Genomic DNA, 24,870 nt, shown 5'->3' with positions numbered 1-24,870 from the left:
TATATATATATCCGTTAAATGGCTAGTTTTCAATGTGGCATTTAAGTTTCAAATTAGTTTAAACGTTTTATTTCATTTCAATCATCAGTTATTTACATATTGTATATACGTGATTTTAGACGAATTTAACGGAAGAATGTAGATAGTATAATTATTCCATACCAGAAAGTATTATATTATATTTAAAAGACTGGAGGCTATATAACGATGTACAGTACTTTTTCTAACGTTGAAATATTTTAAGACACATTGTCCCTATGTGTTATTTTTAGAAAATCACTTAGCAATTTTTCGTGATTTCTACTTAACAACAACACAACAGTCATAGCTTCTTATTGTCTACAGAGAAATCGTGGTGTTTTTACCCCACCAAAAATGCTCTTCTAGTGGATTTTGTACATACCTACAAGGAATCGTTCTCATATTGTAAAAGTAATTTGTAAAACATATTCGCATGTAATACAAACTGAGAAAAAAAGAATGGGCAAAACTAATAGAATAAGGAAAAATATACCATTCTATGGAAACACCGAAATCCTTGTTAATTTTTAATGAGCACTTTGGTAACAATTTTAGCAAAATTAACAAAATATGGTTAGAAAATACGTGATAAAGCTTGGTAAATGTGACAAAATTTGGTCATTTTATTATGATACCTTATAGCACGACATAAAAAGCTTTTAATCGGTGAAATTTACTTTTCAGTTTTGAATTTTTTTTATGTGTGTTAATAAGAACTCTAATTTTTAAAATTAGAACTTCTAGCAAACCGTTACCATATGATAAAAAAAATACGATTTAAAAAATGAATGGTTTAACTATCGTATATTTCGGTTTTATTAACCAAAAATACTTTATTTTAGAAGGAATATCAGTACCTTAGAGTACGGTAGTTTTGCTTACTAGAATTCTTTTCTCCTTGCTGCAAACAATCCATCATGCATGGGCTTGATAGAGTCACTAGGACATGTTTAAAGTGGGCAAAAAAATATATTCTTGTTCTGAAAAAAATAGCAGAACATACTTGAATAAGGACATGATTAAGAACTACTGCTGCTTTCATCGGAATATTTAGTTTTAGTTTTATTTTAATTCTCTTATTTAAAGTAATATTTTTTTTATTTTCTAAAGAAATATATATTTTTTAAATATTATCTTTACAGACTTTCGTAAAAAGGAAGCGAACACGTCTAGACGCGTTAAGGTGACAAAGGGCTTCCAAATACGAGAACGTCTCATATATTCAATTTTATTTCTTTATTTAATATATTTATTCAGTCATTTACTTTACTTTCTATAAGTAAACTTTAGTTTTTGTATTTGATCATGTTCCTTTGTTTTCACGTTTATTGCTCTTCAAGTATCTGTTTTATTTTCTGGAGCTGAATATATTTTTTACTAAGTGAGTACTCGTTCTCTTCATATGGGTGGAACGAAGTAATCATTAAATCCGTACTGTGAAGCACTACAAAAGCACGAAAAAAATTGAAAAACATGAACCACAAAGTTAATATAGCTAAATATTAATTCCAGCATCTATTTATTTGTTATTACATTTTGCTCTTCAAGGTGGCTTTGCATTATTAGATTAAGCAAAACATGCTTATAGTATTCCATTACATTAAAATAAAGATTAACTGTATTCAGTATCATTTTGCATGATGATGTTGATCGAGGCCAATTCCTAAGAATCAAAATTTACCATAATCAAACAATTTTTTCTGGTACTTAAAAATTTCGAGGGCCCGTAAAAGCACTTTCCTCTGTATGTAGAATAAAACTGCTCTGTATAGATAAAGTCTTAACTAATACCAATATAAAACACTGTAAGTGTATTAGTATTTCAGGCATCTATTAAAACTGAACCAATTATCATAATACCATTAGCGTCTCGTACAAAATCAAATATCGTTGGCGTCAACAATAGCATGACGATTTATTACGTTTCTCCTAAAAGTATTAGTACCTATTCTCTATTAGCGAGAATTTAGTCTTTTGTCTTTAATTTTTGCTTATTGAATAATATTTTTTCAAGCAAATAATGTATAGTTTTCTACATTAATTTTAAAATTAAAAAACTAAATAAAAAAAAATCTTAAATTGTTTTGGAAGAGTTGGAGACTAAAACGAAATAAGGTTTTTAAAAATTGTTCTGCTGATTCAGAGAAAATTGCATGAAATTAATTATGGATTGAGAGAAACGAGTATTCCCGTAATTAAATATCAGAGCATTCTTTTGGCGGAACCGACTCAGTGGTTGTGAAATATTAATTAAAGAAAGACTAATTACTATTTTAAAAGCATATATCGCAAAAAAGGAATTCCTTTCAAAGTATTATTAAAAATAATCTCTTTTTTTAAAAAATAAAATAATAAGGCTTGATTTGCACGTCTAGAAGTCGAAGTTTGGATCTAAATTCATGATTGGAATATCATCCGAAAATGAATAAAATTAGTTGAATTATGGTTTTAGTTGACAAAAAGAAATGGAAAGGAAAACTATTTAAAAGATAGGAATGGTTAAAAAGCAAATAAATTCTTTATTGATCAATTTAGTTAGTTTATAATGAATGGAAAAATACAATAGGAAATAGTGGTGCAAGTTTTTATAAATTCATATCCTTTATTTTAGCTTATTCAATATACAGTTGCTGAAAAATATATTTGTATGAAATTCTAATGTTACTATTTCTGGGTCGAGTATAATTTATTTTCACTTTATTTTCAATGTTTTGTGAAAACAATGAAATATTTTATGAAATGTTTCAATGGATACAAATATAATCACATGCATCATAAATGATTAAATCAATTATGAGTCTGAAAACGGGGGAGACTTTCAATGGCTGTGTGGCAAATCTTTCTTCTGAAATTCCCTGGACGTCTTTGGGACAATCGTACACATTGTGATGTCGTATAACCTAACTATCATGCAACTATTTATCTTTGTTTATTTAAATCCACTGTTGAATATCTTTTTTTTCATTATTTTTATTTCTGGCACATATTATTCTTTAGTTGCACATTTCAACTCAACTTGCGATTCCGAAATATTATCTGACTACCCAATAAGTGTTTTTCATTTCATCCAATTAGTGGACTTAATCCGGTGTCAAACTGCAGATCGTGGTGGGGTTAACTGCTTTACCAAATATAGAAAAGTACTAACAGGAAAAGTACATTTTAGAAATTAGAGAATTCTCTTTATCATTGCATCAAAATAATACCTATAATTTTTAACCCTCTTGATAACATCTACATATTGGTGTTACCAACTCGTAACCTTCTGGACAGCCTGCTGGTATTTCTGAACAATAGTATGTTCTTGAACAATCAGTTTGACAATCATCTGGTTCTTCAGTTAACAATTTTAGTAAAATTTCGTGAAAAAAATATGAATGCATTATTTTAGAAGAAATGTGAAAACATTTGAATCAGGACATTTGAATAATTGCTCTTAAACACTATCACGCAAAGAAAAAAATCAGTTTATTTATTTTAAAATTTTACTAAACGTATTAACGTATCATAGCTTAGTAACTTAATGATGAAACTTAACTAAATTACTCATATAGCAACCACAATCAGACTTAACTGGCTTTTAAACTTTATCACATTCAACTACTGGACAGACTTTTCCTTCAGAATCGGTCTCGCTTACATGGAATCTGAGATTTTTATGTAAAATTGTAAAACACATGAACTGTAAAGAAATCCCGGAACGTTTCTGAATATATGAAGCAGTGACGGTACACGCAATTTTTAAAAACGTTTCTTAGTATTTCGTTAACCACAGAAACTGAATCGGCGTTAATGAAATTCAGTTTCCTACTTAGAATGATAGTTTTTCAATTGATTAAGAACATTATATCAAATAAATTTTTCTGAGATTTTCGGAAAAAATTTTGTCTTCTCAAAATGTGTTTCTTAACTATTTTACGGTATAACTTTACGTGCGTAGTACTATGCTTTTGTAAACGAGGAGCAACAAACACTAAAGCATTTTGAGATAAATGTGAGAAAATTGTTGAATAAGTTCACTTTGAAAAAAAAAGCATAGACTTGGGATCATCTTTTTTTCAATTACGTATCTACTTTTTTGTTAATTACGGAATATTGAGCCGAGGTGAGTCAAGGGATAGAGCGCTCTCCTTCTAATTACGTGAATCGGGTTCGAATCCCAGCGATGACTGGTCGATACGAATTCAGAACTTGACTTGCACCGATCACAGTGCTGACTCAAAAATGTCCTCAGTGTTAGACGGATCATGGGTAAGACTTTCCTTGCCAATAAGCCTACCGTGAGAGGCTTTCGTGGGTTTCCACTCCATGCGATCTAGTTTCAGCAAAAAGTTCACCAAGAAGGCAAAATTTTTTCCCAACACTTGATACAGAAGTTTCCTTGTGTTCTGGATTGTGTTCAAAATTACAAGGCTACGGTGATGAACATTAGTAGTCGTAACCTCAAAATTTGGTCGGCAGTTCAACAACTGTTTGAAAATATAAAATTGCGAAATTTCTGAAGGTTATTCACGGCATATTTGTTGCTGAGTGAATAACTATCTTCGAAAAAGTTAAGTTTTAGGAAGATAAAAAATATAAATTTTTATTTGGTAAGATAACATATATTTTATAATCTTCGAAAGTTGGACACATAATTTAAAGTGTATTGAATCTTTTTTCAGCAGTGAACATTTTCCCAATTGAATAATATGTCAAAAACTATTTTTCGTTGACTACCAAGCCTTAAGCCACCGAATAGATTTTCGTTGAAAATCTATTTGGAAAAAGCCACCGGGACATAAGTCCGGGTAAAAAGGTTAGGAAAATTTATTAAAAAATTTTTCCTATCATGATTTTAAAAACTAATATAAACTAAAAAAAAAAATTTAATTACTTCAGATTTAAATTCCAATAATTAAATTAAATGATTTATTTTAATTTTAAGTAGGAGAAACTTTGTATTTACAAGCAAATAGAAATATTTTACCACTCTCGTAATGATACTCAAGTACATCCGATAATTTAGGAAATATCCGATAATTTATCTTATAACCGTAGTTGAGCTGTCGACCTAATTTTTGATTAAATATTCAACTCCGTAACCTTGCAATTTTAAACCCATTCCAGAAGATATTTGAATTTCTGGATCAACTATTGAGATAAGTTTGCCTTCGTGGAGAATTCGCATTTACTTAAAATTGAGAGGAAAACCACGAAATTCTCCTGGTTAAACTGACTGCAACGGACTCTAACCCATAAATCCGTCTACCACTGTGCATATGTCAGCACTGTGGTCGGTATGAGCCGGATGCGGAATTTGTATCAACCTGCCATCGGTGGGATTCGACCCCGGTTCAAATCTTTGAAGACGAACGTTTTATCACTGATTCATGGTTGTAGGAATAAAAAGACTTAGTCTTATTTTATTTTACTACAGTCGACCCATTTTTGAGTTTACAACTACCAATGTTCAATAACTTAGTTTTGTAATTTTGAGCCTAATTCAGAAGACAAGGGAACTCCTGGATGAAGTATAGAGAGAAATTTTGCCTACTTGGAGGACTTTAGATGGAACTAACCCGCATTTACGTTACGCGGAAAAGAAAACCATGAAAACCTCCCATGGTTAGCTTGATGGCCATGAGAAACTAAACCATGATCCGTCTACCACTGAGGATATTTTACTTCAGAACTGTGGTCAGTGCGAGCCGGGTACGGAATTCGTATCGACCAGCTACAGCTGAGTTTCGAACCCAAGTCTATAAATTAGGAATAAAGCACTCTATCCCCTGAGCCACACCACGGCCTAAGAGAGTCATTGACTGGCATACATTACTTGTATGTTGAATTAATATTCTTTATAAATCTTTTAAACCCATATTTTTTCCCTGGTTTTATCTTAAGCCATTTTTTTTCGTTGATATCGATAGGCAGAATCTTGCTCAAGGCATTCAATTTCTTTTGAATATCTGGCAGAAATAAACTTTGATTGTGCTTACCTCATTGAATTTATATCATTTTTTAAATATATTAAATAATATAATAAATATATATTATTCTAACGCATATATATAACAGTAGCTTAAATGAAAAGCTATGTATGTAATATTTTCAGAAATGCAGTAGTTGAATTCCAAGAGTAACAGAGGGGAAAAATCACACAAGTATTTTATTCCAAAAAATATATTATATATATTTGAAAAAAAAATTCTTCAAGAATATGCTACTTTAGAGTGCAATATTTAATTAATTGGCATAAAATAATAAAAGAGCCTCTTAATTAAATTGCAAGTTAATAAATAATAGTAGAACAATGGATACATAAATAATAATGGAACGATGATTAAGGACAGTAAAAAAAACATATTTTAATGTCTATCATAATCCATCTTTCCATTGCTTTTCGTTTTTCCTTTTTTTTTTTTTTTTAGTATTTTATTATTGCAAAGCAAACATGGAAGAAACGTATACCAGAATTGGCAATAATATACACTTTTTATAACAAGATAAAAAGATTTAAAATGCTGGCAGTAATTAGTGTTATTATTTAGCCGAGCGATTAAAAAACAATTAAGGTACTTCACGATAAATTTCGAGAAAAGCGGAAAAAGGTGGCTTCACAATTTTTTCTCTCATTTGTTAATACTCTCAATACTAAAATTNTATCCCCTGAGCCACACCACGGCCTACGAGAGTCATTGACTGGCTTAAATTACTTGTATGTTGAATTAATATTCTTTATAAGTCTTTTAAACCCACATTTTTTCCCTGGTTTTATCTTAAGCCATTTTTTTTCGTTGATATCGATAGGCAGAATCTTGCTCAAGGCATTCAATTTCTTTTGAATATCTGGCAGAAATAAACTTTGATTGTGCTTACCTCTTTGAATTTATATCATTTTTTAACTATATTAAATAATATAATAAATATATATTATTCTAACGCATATGTATAACAGTAGCTTAAATGAAAAGCTATGTATGTAATATTTTCAGAAATGCAGTGGTTGAATTCCAAGAGTAACAGAGGGGAAAAATCTCACAAGTATTTTATTCCAAAAAATATATTATATATGTTTGAAAAAAAAAATCTACAAGAATATGCTACTTTAGAGTGCAATATTTAATTAATTGGCATAAAATGATAAAAGAGCCTCATAATTAAATTGCAAGTTAATAAATAACAGCAGAACAATGGATACATAAATAATAATGGAATAATGATTAAGGACAGTAAAAAAAACATATTTTAATGTCTATCATAATCCATCTTCCCATTGCTTTTCGTTTTTCGTTTCTTTTTTTNTTTTTTTTTTTTTTTTTTTTTTTTTTTTTTTTTTTTTTTTTTTTTTTTTTTTTTTAGTATTTAATTATTGCAAAGCAAACATGGAAAAAACGTATACCAGAATTGGCAATAATATACACTTTTTATAACAAGATAGAAGGATTTAAAATGCTGGCAGTAATTAGTGTTATTATTTAGCCGAGCGATTAAAAAACAATTAAGGTACTTCACGATAAATTTCGAGAAAAGCAGAAAAAGGTGGCTTCACAGTTTTTTCTCTCACTTGTTAATACTCTCAATACTAAAATGAAGTTTTATTAATTTTTTATTTATTTATCTAATTATTTTATCTTTTTTATTTTTATTTTATTTATATTTATTTATTTTTATATTTGCAGTAGATATCTTACTAAGCGAAAATGCCAAACATATAAAAATCTCAATTTAAAACTTTTTGTGATTTATCTTGATTTTTCTAGCGGAATTACGGTTCCATCTTTTAAGAATCATCATTTTCTATTAAAGAATTTCTTTCTTGAATATTTCAAAAATCAATGAAAAAAATTCTTTTTTAGATCCTTTAATCTTTAATTCTTTTTAAATGGTAAATCCATTTTAAGAGATATAAAATAGCCAAGGTTATTTGAAGAACGATTTAGAGATATGAAGAACACACAAAATACGAACTACTTATCTTATAAGCATGAAAACCTGATCGAAGGAGCATGCCATCTCAAAAGCATAATTGGTAAATGACAAAACATGAAGATAAAACATTAAGATTTATTTCTAAATCAGTTATTTCAATTATACAAAATTAAATAACGATGGCGTTTTATTTTATTTTATTTATTCATGCGGTGGAGGATGATGGAATCATTTAATCTATTATAATAATTGTGTTTAGTCATATTTTAGGAATCATGACCAAAAGTTCTGCAATGCGTGTCTTCGTTGTTAGCAACTTTGGTATAAATATGTTGCATTTTCTAGACTTTCTTCAAGAAAAAAAATCTCACTATAGAGAATAGTTGGCTTCAAAAGTAAATTTATTGCTTAATAATTTTACCATAAAAGTGCTACAATTATTTCATTTAAACATAATTGCGCTTCGAAATCAAAAAGTTCCAATTTTTTAAAAATTAATAATTAAATGCATGTATTTTCTATAAGAATAATCCCTATAAAACTAGCCGAAGCTAATTTTTTAATATGAAAAATATTTTTATTATTAAAAACAGTAACGAAAGTTAATTTAGAGCCCGGACAAAGCAAAAGAGTTTCGATAGGTGCTCAAAGCACAATAAAATATTTTAGAATTTGTTTTTCATTTTCAAATTTAAGAAAGGTAAGCAACACCAGTACAAACTAATTTCAGGCAATTTTGAAAAGTGTTGTTATTTCTAAAGCAATATCAGCTGATATCACATATATATGCTTGCCAATATATCAGAAAACCTGCTTGGTGAAAAATATATCATTGGTGTTATAAGATAATATCGTATTATTACTTTATATTTTTTCATATCATTATTTTATTTTTAACGCTTTTAGTTTTAAGCCTCCAAGTAAGATTATCATTCTAAGTAATATTGCAAAATCCATTTCAGTAGAAGTATAACAAAAGTAGCTGAAATGACAAAATAAGTTAAATATAAGTGAATAGATAAAAAATATTAAAGCCAAAAATAGCTAAAATTGATCATGGAGATTTTGTTTCCTCAGTTTCACGACGAATGGCATGATTGTGGCAATCTTGTCACAGTTGTTTACGCTACATGGAGAAGAAAACAACGGATGCCTCCCTGGCTGATTTGATTGGGAGTTGATAGCTTTAACCTCTAAGCTTACGTAGCCTGCTAAGTTATTATTGACTCTAGGGTTGCTTAAGTAATTGTGGTCTAAGGAAAAAATACACTTATAATAACCCAAGACCCACTGAAATGAAATAGTACCAACATGTACATGAAACAAAAGACTTAACAGGATGTATATGTTTATATTTTCTAACCCATTGTTTTAAAGAATGTGCCACTATTCATACAAATTCAGACTCAGGTTAGTCAGTTAAACTTTTTAAGTTCTTGTTGGCGGATATGTCTTAAGGAAAGCGATAGATATGTCCGTTTTCAAGAATTCGAAAAATCATCAATTGCTGCACGTTGTTGGAATATTGGGCTAATATTCAATTTCAGCAATACCAAAATTACTTCCACTACATTCATATCAGCTCATCTTGATGTCCTGGAATCTTGTTTTATACGTATGAATGATGAGTCCCTTTATAACGAAATTAGCTCCTCACCATCTCTCCGTACCTCATAGAATTGCATTTTACCTTGATTGCCCATCTCGTCCTCTGTGGTTTCTGTTGTTCTGTTTTTCAGCTTTTACTATTCGGCTACTGTGGTTTTTTCTAGTTTTTTTTTCCTTTTTGGTTACATATTTTCAGTTGACAACTTTGCGTTTTATATTTCAAAATACTTTTGTTTCTTCTCATTCACGTTCACGTCTAGAAAATCATGAAACTGGACACCTGTTTTTGAGCTCTTGAAACACGTCGACTGTAGTTTCCATTTTCCATACTTTTGAAGTGATTGAAGTTCTTATCAAGTAATACTTCAATTTCTTCGGATTATTTATTTAATTTAAGACTAAAATATGTTTGCCTAGAATAAGCAAGCCGGTTGGCGAAGTCATTTGAAAGGAACTACAAAAGCAATCAACAGATGAACTACAAAAGCAATTAGCAGAAAAGCTGAACATAGAACAGGATCTAAACTTTTTATTGCAATTCTCAAGCTAATCTCTATTTTTTTACACTTTATTCATATCAAATTTTTTTAAAAAAAGACAAATATATTTTAAAGCCATTTTTATAAATAAATCCTATTTGTATAATTTTTATCAATTTCATTATCAAAACACTTGCTGATACGAATTAGAAATGATTCCGTAAATTCGAATCAGTGAATGACTCGAATCAGTGATTCAAATCACCTAAGTGAACTAATTCTATTAATTCGAATCATTTGGATGATTCGTAGAGCTCAGCTCTAATCATAACTTCCATAATGTGATATGCCTTGTCGAAATGGTATTTACATAGTGTTAAGCAAAGAGGAAATGTTGACAAATACGTTCTTAAGTTCCTTTTAGCTGGCAGAAGTGCTTTGGTTGACGGTGCGAGACATATTTGGCAACATTTTAAGGCAATAAAGATCACTTTCTCTATTATTGATCATTTTACTTTCAGTTATGTTTAAATTAAATTAAGTATAATATTAACAGTTTGAAATCAAGTATTTTAATAGCAATAATGCTCTTAATGATTTAATATTAATACTTTCACGCGTGATAAAGAATTATTTTCATGATAAAAATGCTTGCTGTTGTTTTGAAGGCTTTTTCTACAGATTTTGTCCAGATTTGGTTGTGGCAACAATAGTTCTCTGTCATTTTGCTGTTCACTCCAACTTTTCAAATCACGTCAGGTTCGGACACTCAACTAAGATTCTACCGATAATAACTCTACATGGCAGGAATGATATATAATGAACAATAAATAATTATTTTTCAGAGAAATATAATGAAATATTTAAATTTGTTGAAAAAGTTAATATAAAATAAATGCATTATAATACTTGCTTATGTTAAGCACTATCTTTCGATACATGTAAAATATAAGGCTGCCATCCAGTCAGAATTTGAGATATAGAGCTTACGATATTTTAGATTCTCCATTAATCGTTTCAAGGAAAATTATGACAATACATTTCTGCAATAAACAGTTTTTTAAAGAATTTTTATTAGTAAACAGTTATTAATTTTCAGATTTTTGATAAGAATCCTTATTATAGAATCCTTATAAGCAATTAACGTTCAAGGAAATTTTTAGCTTCTACCAAATCACTTTTCCTTAAAACTGCAATAAAATTACATTTTTAAGAAAATCTAAAAACTGACAAACGTTTAGTTCGAAATTACTTACTCAAAACCACGAATCGAATAATTTTTTTTTTTTTGCTAAGAAGTTTTTAGGTAAACTTAAACGAAGTTTTAAAAATTACCAAGCGCTACTTCTCTGAATCTAAAAAAGAAACTAATTAGATTTATTTTCTACCTTTTTTAAAGCTATTGTGTTGTCTAACATTGCCATATAGTCAAAAGCTTTTTAAATGCCACAAAATATCGGCGACTTACCAAGACGGTAAAAACCAAGATCGCGAGAGTAGAGGCCTCTTAAAGGTCATATAATAGGATTTTTTTACCACAATAAGTATGCTGCACAGACAACAACCAACAACAATTTTATTTACTTATTTATTTATTTACTTATTATGTACTAGCTCAATCCCCGTTCTTCTTATAGGGTGGAAAAATAAGCATCAAATAATCAGTACTGAGCAACACTAAAAAATCGTGCGCAAAACGTTGTTTTTTATTCGTTTATTACTATTTAATGCCCTTCTCGGAGGCTTTATGTTATTAGATTGACCGAAACATATTTAAATGGTAAATCCATTTTAAGAGATATAAAATAGCCAAGGTTATTTGAAGAACGATTTAGAGATATGAAGAACACACAAAATACGAACTACTTATCTTATAAGCATGGAAACCTGATCGAAAGAGCATGCCATCTCAAAAGCATAATTGGTAAATGACAAAACATGAAGATAAAACATTAAGATTTACTTCTAAATCAGTTATTTCAACTATACAAAATTAAATAACGATGGCATTTTATTTTATTTTATTTATTCATGCGGTGGAGGATGATGGAATCATTTAATCTATTATAATAATTGTGTTTAGNAAGACATGACTTGAAAGTCACTGGAATGTTCCTCGAACCAATCCATGACGATTCGACCCTAATGACATGGTGCATTATCCTGTTGGTAAACACCATCCCCCGCAGGAAAAACTGTTGCCATGAATGGGTGAACTATGTTCAAGTAGCTTACAGACGTCAGGGATAGCTCTATGAGGATTATGGATCCTAATGTGCCCCATGAAAACATCGTTCCTGGACGAGAAACCATGAAAACCTGGGCGAGCCCATTGTTATAGATGGAGGGTGGTCATAATGTAATGGCTCTTCGGTGTATATTACTTACTCCCTTCAAAATAAAAATACAGTTGTAAATTGCTAAAATACCATGTAGTTTTGTGTTTATTGTTTTTTAGAACTAATTGCAAACTGCTTCAAAACCATAAAAGTAAAAAAAACGCTTTTAACCGTAAGCTTTAGTGTTAATTGGATGGACTGACTGCTGCCGGTTATTTTACGAACATTTTAGAATGCAATTTCTAACTGAGTACGATCAAGCTACTTTCTCTAGAACTTATATATCTGTCATAAAAATGTACAATATTTTTACAAATTTTGTCTTGGGTTCATAAATATCTATCATGAAATTGTACAATATTTGTGCAGCTGTAATTGACACAAAATAATAAAATATTTTTTTATCAATATAAGATTAGATTTAGTAAGTATTAGAACTACACAAAATACCACGATGACACTCCTGCCTTTTACCAAAATTAAACATCATTGGTGCCATTAACAATATGACGACTTTTTACCATTCCCCGCAATGAATAAGTACATTTTCTTCATTAATTTTCCTTTTTAGTTTGCAGTTTATTTTCTATTTCAATTAAAACCAATTACCGAAATTAATTGCGCATCATTATCGTCAACAAAAAATTGCCGATTTCTTACGCCCTCTTGAATGAATTTGAAAAATTTAGCCATTTTCTTTGCTTTTTAGTGAATAGCTTATTATTTTACTTCAGTAAGTAAAAAAAACTACTCTGTAGTCAGTATTAGCGTTTCTTTTTTATAATTATCCTTAACGAATTAGTTCAATTTCTGTTTGTTGATTCTGTGTTATTCCATTAATCGATGCGTTCCATCGACTGTGGAATAAATCGAATAAGAACTGAAATTTGATGGGAAAAAAAAGTAAAAACTTGACTTTCGTCAAATGTTTATTTAAATATCTGACTCAATTAAAAATAAATTAGCATATGATTTAAAAAGAAACATTGGGTTCTAAAATTAAAACAAGAAAGCGATATTGATTCAAAGCAACAAAATATAATAAATGAAATTTACGGTACGCTTGCGTAAGTTGATTTCCTTTATAAGTTTAAACATTAGAAACAAACATTACAAACAAGACATTTAAACATTAATCACTCCTTTTAAATATTTTTTATTCAATTGTAATTAAATTATTTAATTAAAAGCAATTAAATTTAATTTTTCTCTGCTTCTCTTTAATAAAAATAAATTGAAATTTTAGACTTCTCAATAGAAAAATACGTAGATTAATTCGTTATAAAATAGCTTATGGCTCATAATGCGAAATGTTTGCCTTTACTATAAAATTAAATAATATAAAATAATAAATAACTATTAAAAAGAATTTCATGATATTTTCTTTCAGTAAACGAGTTTTATGAGTAAATGGTTTTCGAGTTTCAATTGCGCATTGAGCCTTAAAGATATGACAAAAAACGCAAAAAGCGTAATTAACTATAATTAGAGCAAACTTTCACACACTCTCTTGACTAAACTTTTAGGACCACAGTTTCTAGATTGCTGCTATCCACCATATATTAAAAATAGAATTCCAAATATGTAAAAAATATTTTTTTCGAAGTGTTTGTCGGAATTAATGCTCAAAAAATTACATTAATAGACATACGTCTAATATATTTACTACACAATTTCATACTTATTTAAATTATTACTTTTTGCATAAACTGAAAACTGAGATGGGCACAGTAGGCCTTGGCCATCTAGGGCTGTCGCGCCGCTGAGTTTAGTTTACTTTTAGCTTGGACAACTTAAACGTGTCCAGAAGAAATGCTTCTTGCAGTGGATTCCCGCCCATGTGAACCTTGAGTTCAATGAAATAGCTGATTCCTTGGCTAAAAATGCCAGAAATCTCAATCAAAATACAATCCCAACTACGCTGGCAGATGCAAATGTTTTTTCAAAGTCAAGACTATCCCCCCCTTAAAAATCAAGGCCCACGATCAAATAACTAATCTTGACATCGACAGAAAGATAGCCACCACTCTCACCAGACTAAGAACAAAGCATCATAAAAACATGAAAATCTCTGCTGATGGGACTAGAAAATATCAAAACTGTGGCAACTGTCTTAATGTGGAACTCACACCAAATCATGTTTTTAGATGCCCTGCAGTCGCTGCAGGCCTTTACCTCTTAAACTACTCTACAGAAGAAGATTTATATTCATTTAATGCCATAGAGATAGCAAAGACTATTCAAGACCATGAGATATGATTCAATAGAGGATACGAAACCAACCACTAAGTATAGTATATTTAATAAAGCGTATTTAAAATACCTAAGTACATAAAATAATTAAAAATACATAAAATATTCAGTAATGAAAGCATTTAAAATATATACTGAATTGTATACTAAATAGTTGCGCAAATTACCATGAAAATTTAGAAAACAAAACATGCTTAAAGTTACGTGGCATTTCCTATTCGTGGTTTTGATGCAGTACATTTTTTGCATATGACGGGGTTTTTTATATGCCCAATCGTATCGTATCAATGTAGCAATAGAGACTGATTTTATCGTATGCTGTCTACTCGATCTATCTGGCCTATTTTCAAATATGTTACGGCAATTTCACGTTGAAAATACTTCATTGAAATCTGCTTCTTACTCTCTTTTTTGTGAAGAGCTTTATGCAAAATGTAAACTTTAACTACTGACATGTATATCATTTTTGTAAATAAACACCAATATCATTTTTGCCCCTTATAGATATATTGAGCTTTTCTAAGAACCAGTCATGCTGAACCCTATCACCCATGAAAGTGTTACACTCACGTATGATTTTTGATTAAAGCACAGGTACTCCTTCCTTTTTTTACTTTGCACCACGACATTGTTTGCTTCACAAGATTTCTATTCCGAAATTCGTTGCAATTTTAACTGATTTATGGCCATTCCATCCGACTCCTGCTCATTAACCTCATTAGGAATTGAAACGATATCTGCCTCAACTTGTTCAAAGAACAAATATTCCTGAGCTTCCTCTATTGCATTGCATTGAATTTTTAAAGAAAATTAAGGTGATTTGAAAAACAAATACAGAGTGAATTAATTTCCTAAAATAAAGGAAATAATATTTAAAAAATGTCTGCTATTTTTTTAATTCACTTATTCCATCACAATACAACCATATATGCATAATTAAATGTATAAAGACAAATTCTAAAAAAAACTTTAAAATTTGCCTAAAGCGCCCTGTGTCCTCAATTGAGGACAGTAAAATATAATGTTATATGAAAAGAAAAGAAATTGTAGAAAACAAATTTATTTAGCGTTATATGTAGAATTATATTCTTAAGAAAAAAACTGTAATAAATAAAATAATTTGTCTTAATTTTCTCTGAAATGACTGTATAAAAAGGAAGAGGGTTGTGCGAGTCTAGAAAACTCACAAAATGGCGACCCTAATAACAAACCAAATATAGCAGCAAATTTATTAAAAATATGGCGGATATGTTGATAGTTTGATCAACTATCTTCCCAGAAGAGAAAAATTATTTTTAAGATAAAAAGAAACGTTTTGCATAATGTTTTATTGACTGTCCTCAATTGAGGACAGTGAGTTTAATGGGTTAGGTACTAAAAAGTTTTTGATAAAATTAAAATTTTTACCAGTTAGTATATTTTCTTTTTGAGTTTCAAGTTGTTAATTTTTAAAAGGCGAATAATTTTTTGATAAATAAGAAGCTAATGCTCTTGATTAAAAAAATTTCAGAAAAATAAAGAAAATAATTTTTTGATATAAAAACAGACGTCAAATAAAAAATATTTCAGAATAAATTTTATTAACTAATTACGGAAAAGTAACATATGCTGAACAGTTCATAAAATTAGCGAAACACTTTCATAATTCTGAAATAGATAGGTTTTACCTATATATATTATACTAATAAATATCTGCGCAAAGAATACTTTACAGTATATTGACTTTTCCTTTTAAAAATCATGTTTATTTGATAAATAATTTAGATACTTGAATATGTCATATTATTCTAAATTCTAATCTTAGAAACATGATTAAACAGCTATGAACGAAGAATGCATTTTGTAAAGAGTAGGAAATGGAAAAATGATTTATTGCTAAATCAGTTGTTTCAATTGATTCATTAATTAAATAATAATGGCCTAATAGTTTATTATGTTTATTCATATGGCTAGGCACAATGGAAAGAGACTAATCCCTATGGCAGTAAGTTTGATCATATTTTAAGAATCATGACTGATAAATAACTTAAACGTGACACTTTGTCTGTACCTTTTGTATAAAAATGATACAATTTTGAGATTTTTACTAAAATAGTTTTGAGATAGTAACCTATTTTAAAGGTAAGTGTATTGCTTAATAGCTTAATTTCAATTACATTAGATTTTTCAATATTTTATATTATAGCGATTCATAAAATTTTTTTAGCTGTTATTGTAAATGAAATTCTTAAACTGTGAACTTTTTTTTTTTTAGAACTGGTATCCGAATATCTATCGCTAATCAAATGAAATATTATAGAAATAGGTGAATTATAAAATAGATTCGTACAGAGTTAAGAGAAAATGTAAATATATTCAAAAAGTAGGGTTGAATAACACTACAAAGTGAAGCTCAAAACTTAAAAACATTTACCAAGACGATAAACAAAGCTAAAATAATTTCATTTTTTTATTCGTTATTATGTTTTATATTTTCTGGTGGCTTTACATTATTACAGTAATCAAAATACGTTCTTAATAATTTACAACATCAAAATAAAGATTAACTGAATTTAGTATAATTTGGTATGAAACTATTGCTCGGTGTTAACTCATGATAATCGAATTTGACCAGTACAAAGAAATCTTGATTTTAGTAAAATTCACTGCACAACTAATATTAACTTAAATTTCGTAAAAATTCCTGTACTTACCTATTTTGAAGTGGCGCAAATAACTTCTTTCCGCGATATCAGAAAAGCGAAATATTTTTGCAGTTCTATAATCTGTACCAAATAAACTAATATAATACTTTTTACCTATATTACTTCGATACCTATTAAAGCTTGGACAAACTACACGGTTAAAACATTTTGGTAAAATTATCGCACAGTATAGTAATAACTTTTCTAATAAAGAAAAGCATATTTTTACCTTATAAACGTAAAATTTAATGCATCTAACCTTTTTTTGATACATTTTAAACACATTAAAAGTCCTTTAATATGGTAACGGCTTACCGGAAATTCTGGTTTTCAAAATTGCAGTTATTATTACCCAACATTTAATAATAAAAAAAGCGAAATTTAATCGAATAAATGCTTTTAATTCCAGGGTCTAAGGTATCATGATAAAATTAGAAAGTTTTACCACATTTACCAAGTTCAATAAAATATTGTAAAGCCATATTTTATTGTAAATATTACCAAAATCATTTCCGAAGCACTTCAATAAAATTTGCTGAGCTTTTTGATGCTCCCATAGAGAAACATGGTTAACTTTACCATATCCTGGCAATCATGATCATGCTTTCTTTTTTCTCAGTGCGACACATTATCTAGACCAATTACTGTTACACCAGTAGAGCTCATTATCAAAATATGCGGATTTTTTGGGCACGTCCTAAACGAATTCGTATCATTTTTCCATTAATTTTGCGTTTTAGTTAGTATAGATTATTTTAATTAGCTATTATTACTAAAATTAACTAATCATCGTTGGCATCAATAATAGTATTGTGATGTTTTACGCTTCTTTCAAACAAATCAATATCATTTCCTCATTAATTTTGCTTTTCAGTAAATAACTTTTGTATTTCAATGGTACTTTTTTGCATTTTTATTTCAATAGTAGATATCAATAAAATTAATCATCATGGACTTCAATAATAGCATGGAAATTTTTAACTTTCGTCTTAAGCGAATAATATTATCTCTTTATCAATTTTGCTTTTATAAAAACACGATTTAAGTCCATAACTACAAACTAAATAAACACTTGGTCTCAGATAAGTTTAGGACTACTAATTTTGTGACGAAGTCTTCGAATGCTTCCGCTTAAGTTTATCTAACATAACGAATAATATGTAATTAAATATTAAAAAGCGAGCAATAAGCTCCTTTTTCATTAAGGAGAGCTAGGAGCTAGTTAACATCAATGATGTCATCTTTTAATATTTTTAATAAAACAGAATCATCTGTTGTTTAATTTGGTTTAATTTAAAGCAATGGCTAATTGACAAGGGAACAATGATAACCAATACAAATATTCCATTTTTAAACGTGTCTCAAGAATGATCTGCTTGAAATTTGTGAACAATATTTAGGATTGGATTTCCCTTTCACCGACTTTACAGCCGGTGTAAAAGGCAATTAAAGGCGTTCTGTAATAAATTACAAAATGGTCGTATGAACCGTTTTGGAGTTATGAGAGAGACGCACAGATAAAGGCAAACACAAACTCTTAATTTTATTATTAAAGATTTTAAGGTTACGATACAAAATGTGAAAAAAAATTTTGATTCATTCGAAATATGTATAAGGCTGCATAACCTTCTATAAAATTAAAAATAATTCTTTTCAAAATGAACATATTTTTCTTAAATATTACCCCAATATTTATAAGTCAACAAGCGAAGGTTATAAAAAGATGTTTTATTTACCTTCGAGGTATCACAAAATTCAAGCAAGATGAGGATAGAAAAGATAGTTTTTCAGCTCAAAAAGCGATACTTTTATTGACTTATAAAGTATGTAATAGAAAGTAGAAATAAATCCAGTCGTGCTATCTCGACGGTTTTTCATGCATAGAAGTTGTTTTGGGCAAAATTTTAAAAACAGAGCTCGTAATTTTCTCTGTAAAGCCGTAAGTTGTTATCTGTGTTTTGGCATAATTCTCCGACAGAAAAATATAAAAAAATGGGGCCCATTGGCGTTAAATCGCGTAATCTTCTAGGAGAAAAAAAATTCTGTAAAATTACTGCATTGCAATATTAATGACATTTCTGAAAGAAAAAAAACATACTTTTAGTCAATGAAATCAAAATATACGGTAGTTAAGCAATATATTGGGTAATTTTATGGGTACGTGGTGAACTTTGTGACTCGGTAGCTTTAACGATGAAAAGTCACCATTTTCTACATGGGGAGTCTTCAGTTGGATCATGAGAATTTTGATTTAAATAGTACATTTCATTTTTAAGAAAAATCCATTTCGTTTTTAAGAAAATTCCTTTGATTGAAATGAAAACAGAAAATTATGCGATTGCAGCTCAAAATTTTTGCAACTGTTCAACAAAATTTAATTCTACTATGAAGATAAATAGTGTTCTGTTTATTTAGCTTACTAACGTAACATATAATAGGAGTTCGGGCAGATTTTTCACGACTCATTTTTTCGGTATATTTTTCTTTTTAAATTACAACCTACCATTTTGAATATTTTACAAATAGGCATGCTAAACCATTTTCAGTGTTTTAGCTAAGACTTAAATTCTGAATAGTAAAGGAAATCTTAAAAGAATTTTTAGCGTCAACAAAGTCACTACGCAGACTGTGGTACAAAGTCATCACCTCGAGTGATATGACTTTGGACCGTAAAATTTGTCTCATAAGAACTTTAATATAGTTACAGTTAAATCTCTTTACGCCCAATGAAAATATTTAATTCCAATGAGCATTTGAAGTGTTAGGTAACATTAAAAGGAAACTAGTAAATCACTTTTAAAGCTCTAGTTAAAAGCTATAGGACGCATTCTGACTGAAAGAGATATTTTGAAGCTTTAAGGAATATTCAGACTGAAGAGAGAGAGAGAGAGTGGGGGAGAGAGGAAATACCCTAAAGCTATAAAAAATATTCTAGCTGGGGTGTTTACAGGGATGCGAAAAATAGCAAATTGTATTGAAGTATATTTTTGAATAGTTTTAATAATGAAGTCTTTCACTTGAATATTTTTGCAGGTTATTATTCTGATATTGTAAATCAAATTTTAAAATCGTAGAATCAATTCAATTCAATGCTTATACAATAACTAGTTTTATACAATTGTCCTGTTTTGAAAACGGAATAAGCTTGATTTCAAGAAAACTAAATTCTTATTGAATTTATATTTGAGTTTATATTTTAATGAAAAAAAATCTAAAATATTAAGCAAAATTTTTGTTTATATAAAGTATCAGTGTAAATTTCACATAATATTTAATAGGTCGGAAAAAAACAGCGGAATAGACATGTATAAGGCTATCTTCTTGGTTTTTGCTTTGCTCCACATTAGTAATGCCATTGTCTGCAGCGAAAATAATTGTGCCATAGTCTACTGTAATAATATCCGGTGTAAGAAAGGCTCCATGCCAGTATTCGTAACTTGCAATTGCAGTATAACTTGCGAAAAAGTGCTAGGTAAGCAAACTTAAGTTATTTATCATTTTTCTTAATAAAGTATGAATTATATTTTTTGCTTTGTATTCTTTTAAAATAAAAAATTTTAAATGAGAAAGAATTTCTTTGATGAACTTTATCTATTGGGAAATCATACAAACTGGAACGTGTTTGAAAAAAATTGACTTAATTCAAAGTTGTAAAAGTTACAAATTGTATTTAAGAACATGAACTCCGTTTGAAAAGTGCTTATTAAAATAAAAAAAAGCTCAAAATGTACTTCATAAATGGACATAACACAAACCACAAAATCATATTTAGAACTGAATTTAAAATTTCATGTGAAGCCCTGAGATCCTTAGCTTAATATTACTAGCTCAATATTTTCCTTAAAAGCATTAGCACTTATTAGGATGCATTGAGCCAATCAAAAGCTTATGTTATAATCAGTGGCCGAAAAAACTACTTTTTCTACGTAGTTAACTGCAACTACTTTATAACAATTGTAGTTATCTACAACAATTTTGTTTTAAATGTAGCGACTACGAACTACTTCTAAAATGCTATCACTACTTCGCTACTTTTAGAAGACTAACATAATTATAGAATTAAATTTTCGTCGATATTCAAAATGATTTTGAATAACAAATAGGCTTATTTAAATATGAGAAGATATTAAGAAGTTTTATTTCATGTTTACATGGAAAAAAAAATTCTAAATCACTTTTTACGAATTTGTTCTTTTAACCCTCAAACTCTATACTTTTCTCAACAGTGATTCAAGAAATGCAAGGAAATTATCAAATATTAGAGTTTTAATTGATCAAAAACTTTTTATACCCTCCAAGAAATTAAGTACAGGGCGAATGATAAAAAAACGGAACACCCAGAATAACTTTTGATATTATGATCGGATCCTCGCGTTCTAGAACTCAATCTTAATGGTTTGAGGGAGTAACCGCAACTATGCAGACGATATTTTTAAGTTACGAAATCAAATACAAAAACTTACTTTATAGTTCCTGTGAAATCGAATTTTAAGAAAAGTCAGATATTTAAAATTTGATTTCTCAGGAACAATTTGATCCATTTCGCACTGATTTTTCCGAGCATCAGACGTAGATCTTACTGAATCTCGGTCACAAAGTTATTTTCATTCCGTAAGTCGACGGATCAGTGAATCAGATCACTTATATAAGAAAATTTTTTTGCTTTCGAACTTTGTTTCTTTATTTAACTAACGGTAAAAGTAGTTGCCAGAAATCGCTGCCAACTACTGTTTTTTTTTGNTTTTTAATTTTTTTTTTTTTTTTTTTTTTTTTTTTTTTTTTTTTTTTTTTGTCTCGCCCTACTCGCTATACTACTTTACATAAAAGTAGAGCACTATACTAAAAACTACGGAAAAAAGTAGCGACTGCAGTAGTTTTGCTGCCTGTAGGGCACTACTTCAGACCACTGGTTATAATAAGGAATTCTCGGAATAATTTCTCCTTTTAAATTTCAAACTCTTATTACTGAATTAAAAAAACTAAAGTCGGGACACTTTTAGCGTGCAAATTCACCTACAGGAAAAATTCATAAGTTAAGCGAAATTTCATTTCTAATTATAATATTATTTGTTAGGGAAAATATGAAAAGAGAATTTTAGTATTTTGATAATTTATGGACGTTTAAATGTAAACAGTAAAATTATTCCAAAACCATATCGTATTCTTAAATTTTCTCGGTGTATTTTTTCACTTGTGTTGTACTTATGAGGTTATGTGTGATCATCTTTGATATAATAGAAAATTTTATTATTAAAACATTATTTAAATTTTCACTCAATTTACTCATTCTTAAGTTTTTTTCTGCATTTTGTAAATAATAGAAAGTCTTGAGTTCATAGCAGAGTAAAGGAGTGCAAGGTTTGCTATGTTTCGAGAGTTGTCTTCAATATTTTATGTTTTCATCTAAATTTAAATATTTAGTGCACGAGAAAACGAAATACTCAGGACACTTTTGGCCTAATGATTGATTTTCACTTACTAAAACTGAATATTATTGGTTCGAGATGATGACCTTAAGTAAATTAATTAGGGCTACAAAATTATACACAAAAACGTAATTTCGCTGAATAAGCATATTTATTTCTGCGGATTTGGGTTTCAGTACCTCAAATTCAAGGACGTACCAGCAATCTAAGAAATATAGTCCTAACAATTTGGTCCGGAGAACTGTTCAAAGTTTAGACCGACTAATATAGCAATTTTGCGTACATTACCCTATCTCGAGAAATTTTTCAGCATATAAAAAAATTTGCTCACAATTGTAAAATCTGTTAATCCTAAGATAATTACATGCAAAAAATCAATTTTACTTATTATTTATTGTTCTATTTAATATTAGATTTTCAAAATTTTTGAATTGTAAGGTATGCAGCTTCTTACATTATTTTAAGGAATGTAATTTTAAAAGGAATCAGCCAAAATTTGGCCGAAATCGGTAGAATAATTCGTGAGAAATTGAATTTCAAAATAAAACTTTTTACTTGATTATTCGGGAAATATTTGACCGATTTTGTTAAAATTTTGTATTTTGGCAAATGAAATTAAAGTAATAATAAAAAATTTCGATACATTATAACTTAAAATTTTTTCGACTATTATTACGTAAAATTATAAAAAATTCTAAAAAGCAAATAATGAATAATATTATTTTTTGCATGAAATTGTATTAAGATAAAAAAAATTTTTAATTGCGTGCAAAAATTTTTCAATTCGTTCAATAACTTCTGGAGAAAGAGCAAAATATGCAAAATTATAATAATATTAAATAGTCCAAACTTTTGTCCGCTCCCCTGATCTAACTATTGAGACCATAAGTCCCAGATTGTGGGTGCTCCCTACATTTCTAAGAACGAAAATTAAAATTCGTTAAAAAAAAAGACATATTTATTCAGAGAAAGTGCACTTTTGAGTCTGGTTTCATAACTTAAATTATCGTTTACATTTATTTATTAGCATATTTGAGGTCACCCCCTCAAATCTTTGAGATTGAGTCCTAGGACATCAAAATTCAGTCATCAGATCAAAAGTTATTCCGGGTGTTTCGTTTTTTTTTTTAGTACTGTACTTACAAATTATAAAGTAATAATAATAACAGTGGTAAATAGCGCAAGTCACAAATATTGTAGACAGTACAAATACCATAACATTATGGGATGGCATTTTTTTTCAAACTTAGATGTAAAAATAACTCGGAAGTTATTACTTAGAAATCTTGCTAGCAGTTATAACTGTTAGCACCAACTGTTAACACCAATTTACCTTGATGCTGTTTACCTTCCATACACAAAAAAAATAATTGTTTATAATTTAATTAAAAAGAAATACTAAGAAATATTTTCCCTAAGAACAGAATTAAAAGATTTCATAATTTAATCTTTAAAAAGTTTTTGTTATCTTAACTAACAACAATCCCATTCAATAATTTATGCTAACTCAATAAAATGTTATCCTTTTTCTTTTATTTTATATTACAGATGTAGGAGAGAAATGTGAGGACGACTACTACCTAGTGGGAAACAACCCTAGTGGAAACGGGGCATATTCCAATGCTGCAGCAGCTGCTGCTGCTGCCGCTAATGGTTATGAAGCAGCTGCCGCAGCAGCAGCAGCAAGTGCTGGAGCAGGTGCAAGTTGTAGTACCATACCACGAGTAAATTATAGTCATCCACGTTGCGGACCTGGTTTGGTTTGCAGCTATTCGTACAAAGATCAATACCGCAGATGCCTAATCAAACCATAGAAGTCCAAATACGTGCACAATAGATACCTTCAAAGATGCATTCATCAATTTTTATAAAGTATCTCCTCAAAAAAAATGTGCGTACACCTGAATAAAGTAAAAATGTTTAAAAAAATTTATATATAGTTTTCATTTTATTTATAGAAATCTGCTTCAGCTTTTGTACAAAAAAAAATATTTCTGACATAAATTTTTAAACCTGTAAGAAAAGTGATGTTGTCTAGAGTCCCTGTAAGTCGTATGATAGCCCTGTATGACAGCTTCAAAGATATCTGCCATAGAGGTTAAGAAAAAGAAATATAACTAAGTCGGGTGAATTTTTTCGATCCGAT

At 29.1% G+C, this 24,870-nt stretch overlaps 2 protein-coding genes across 2 annotated transcripts in view; one reads left to right on the top strand and one right to left on the bottom strand.

Moving 5' to 3' along the window:
• LOC107438462 (uncharacterized protein DDB_G0274171) overlaps window positions 1-24,870 on the bottom strand; it is a 96,665-nt gene that overhangs the window by 14,400 nt on the left and 57,395 nt on the right. The gene's annotated exons all lie outside the window — the stretch shown is intronic.
• On the top strand, window positions 16,628-24,657 carry LOC107438461 (uncharacterized). The gene is made up of 3 exons (XM_016050762.3): window positions 16,628-16,735; window positions 20,577-20,770; window positions 24,273-24,657. Exons 2-3 carry the CDS (start codon window positions 20,602-20,604, stop codon window positions 24,536-24,538), a joined length of 435 nt encoding a protein of 144 aa, XP_015906248.2. The 5' UTR covers window positions 16,628-16,735; window positions 20,577-20,601; the 3' UTR covers window positions 24,539-24,657.

Source organism: Parasteatoda tepidariorum, chromosome 4 (assembly GCF_043381705.1).
Source record: "Parasteatoda tepidariorum isolate YZ-2023 chromosome 4, CAS_Ptep_4.0, whole genome shotgun sequence".
Taxonomy (NCBI): Eukaryota; Metazoa; Arthropoda; class Arachnida; order Araneae; family Theridiidae; genus Parasteatoda; species Parasteatoda tepidariorum.
The sequence above is the reverse complement of the archived record's forward strand: the minus strand, read 5'-3'. Positions and strand labels throughout refer to the sequence as shown.

Bases quoted from the DNA above. Each gene is read 5' to 3' on its own strand.
- LOC107438461 (XM_016050762.3), top strand. From the start codon at position 20,602: ATGTATAAGGCTATCTTCTTGGTTTTTGCTTTGCTCCACATTAGTAAT. The intron at 20,771-24,272 runs GTAAGCAAACTT...TTTATATTACAG, and splicing joins AACTTGCGAAAAAGTGCTAG to ATGTAGGAGAGAAATGTGAG.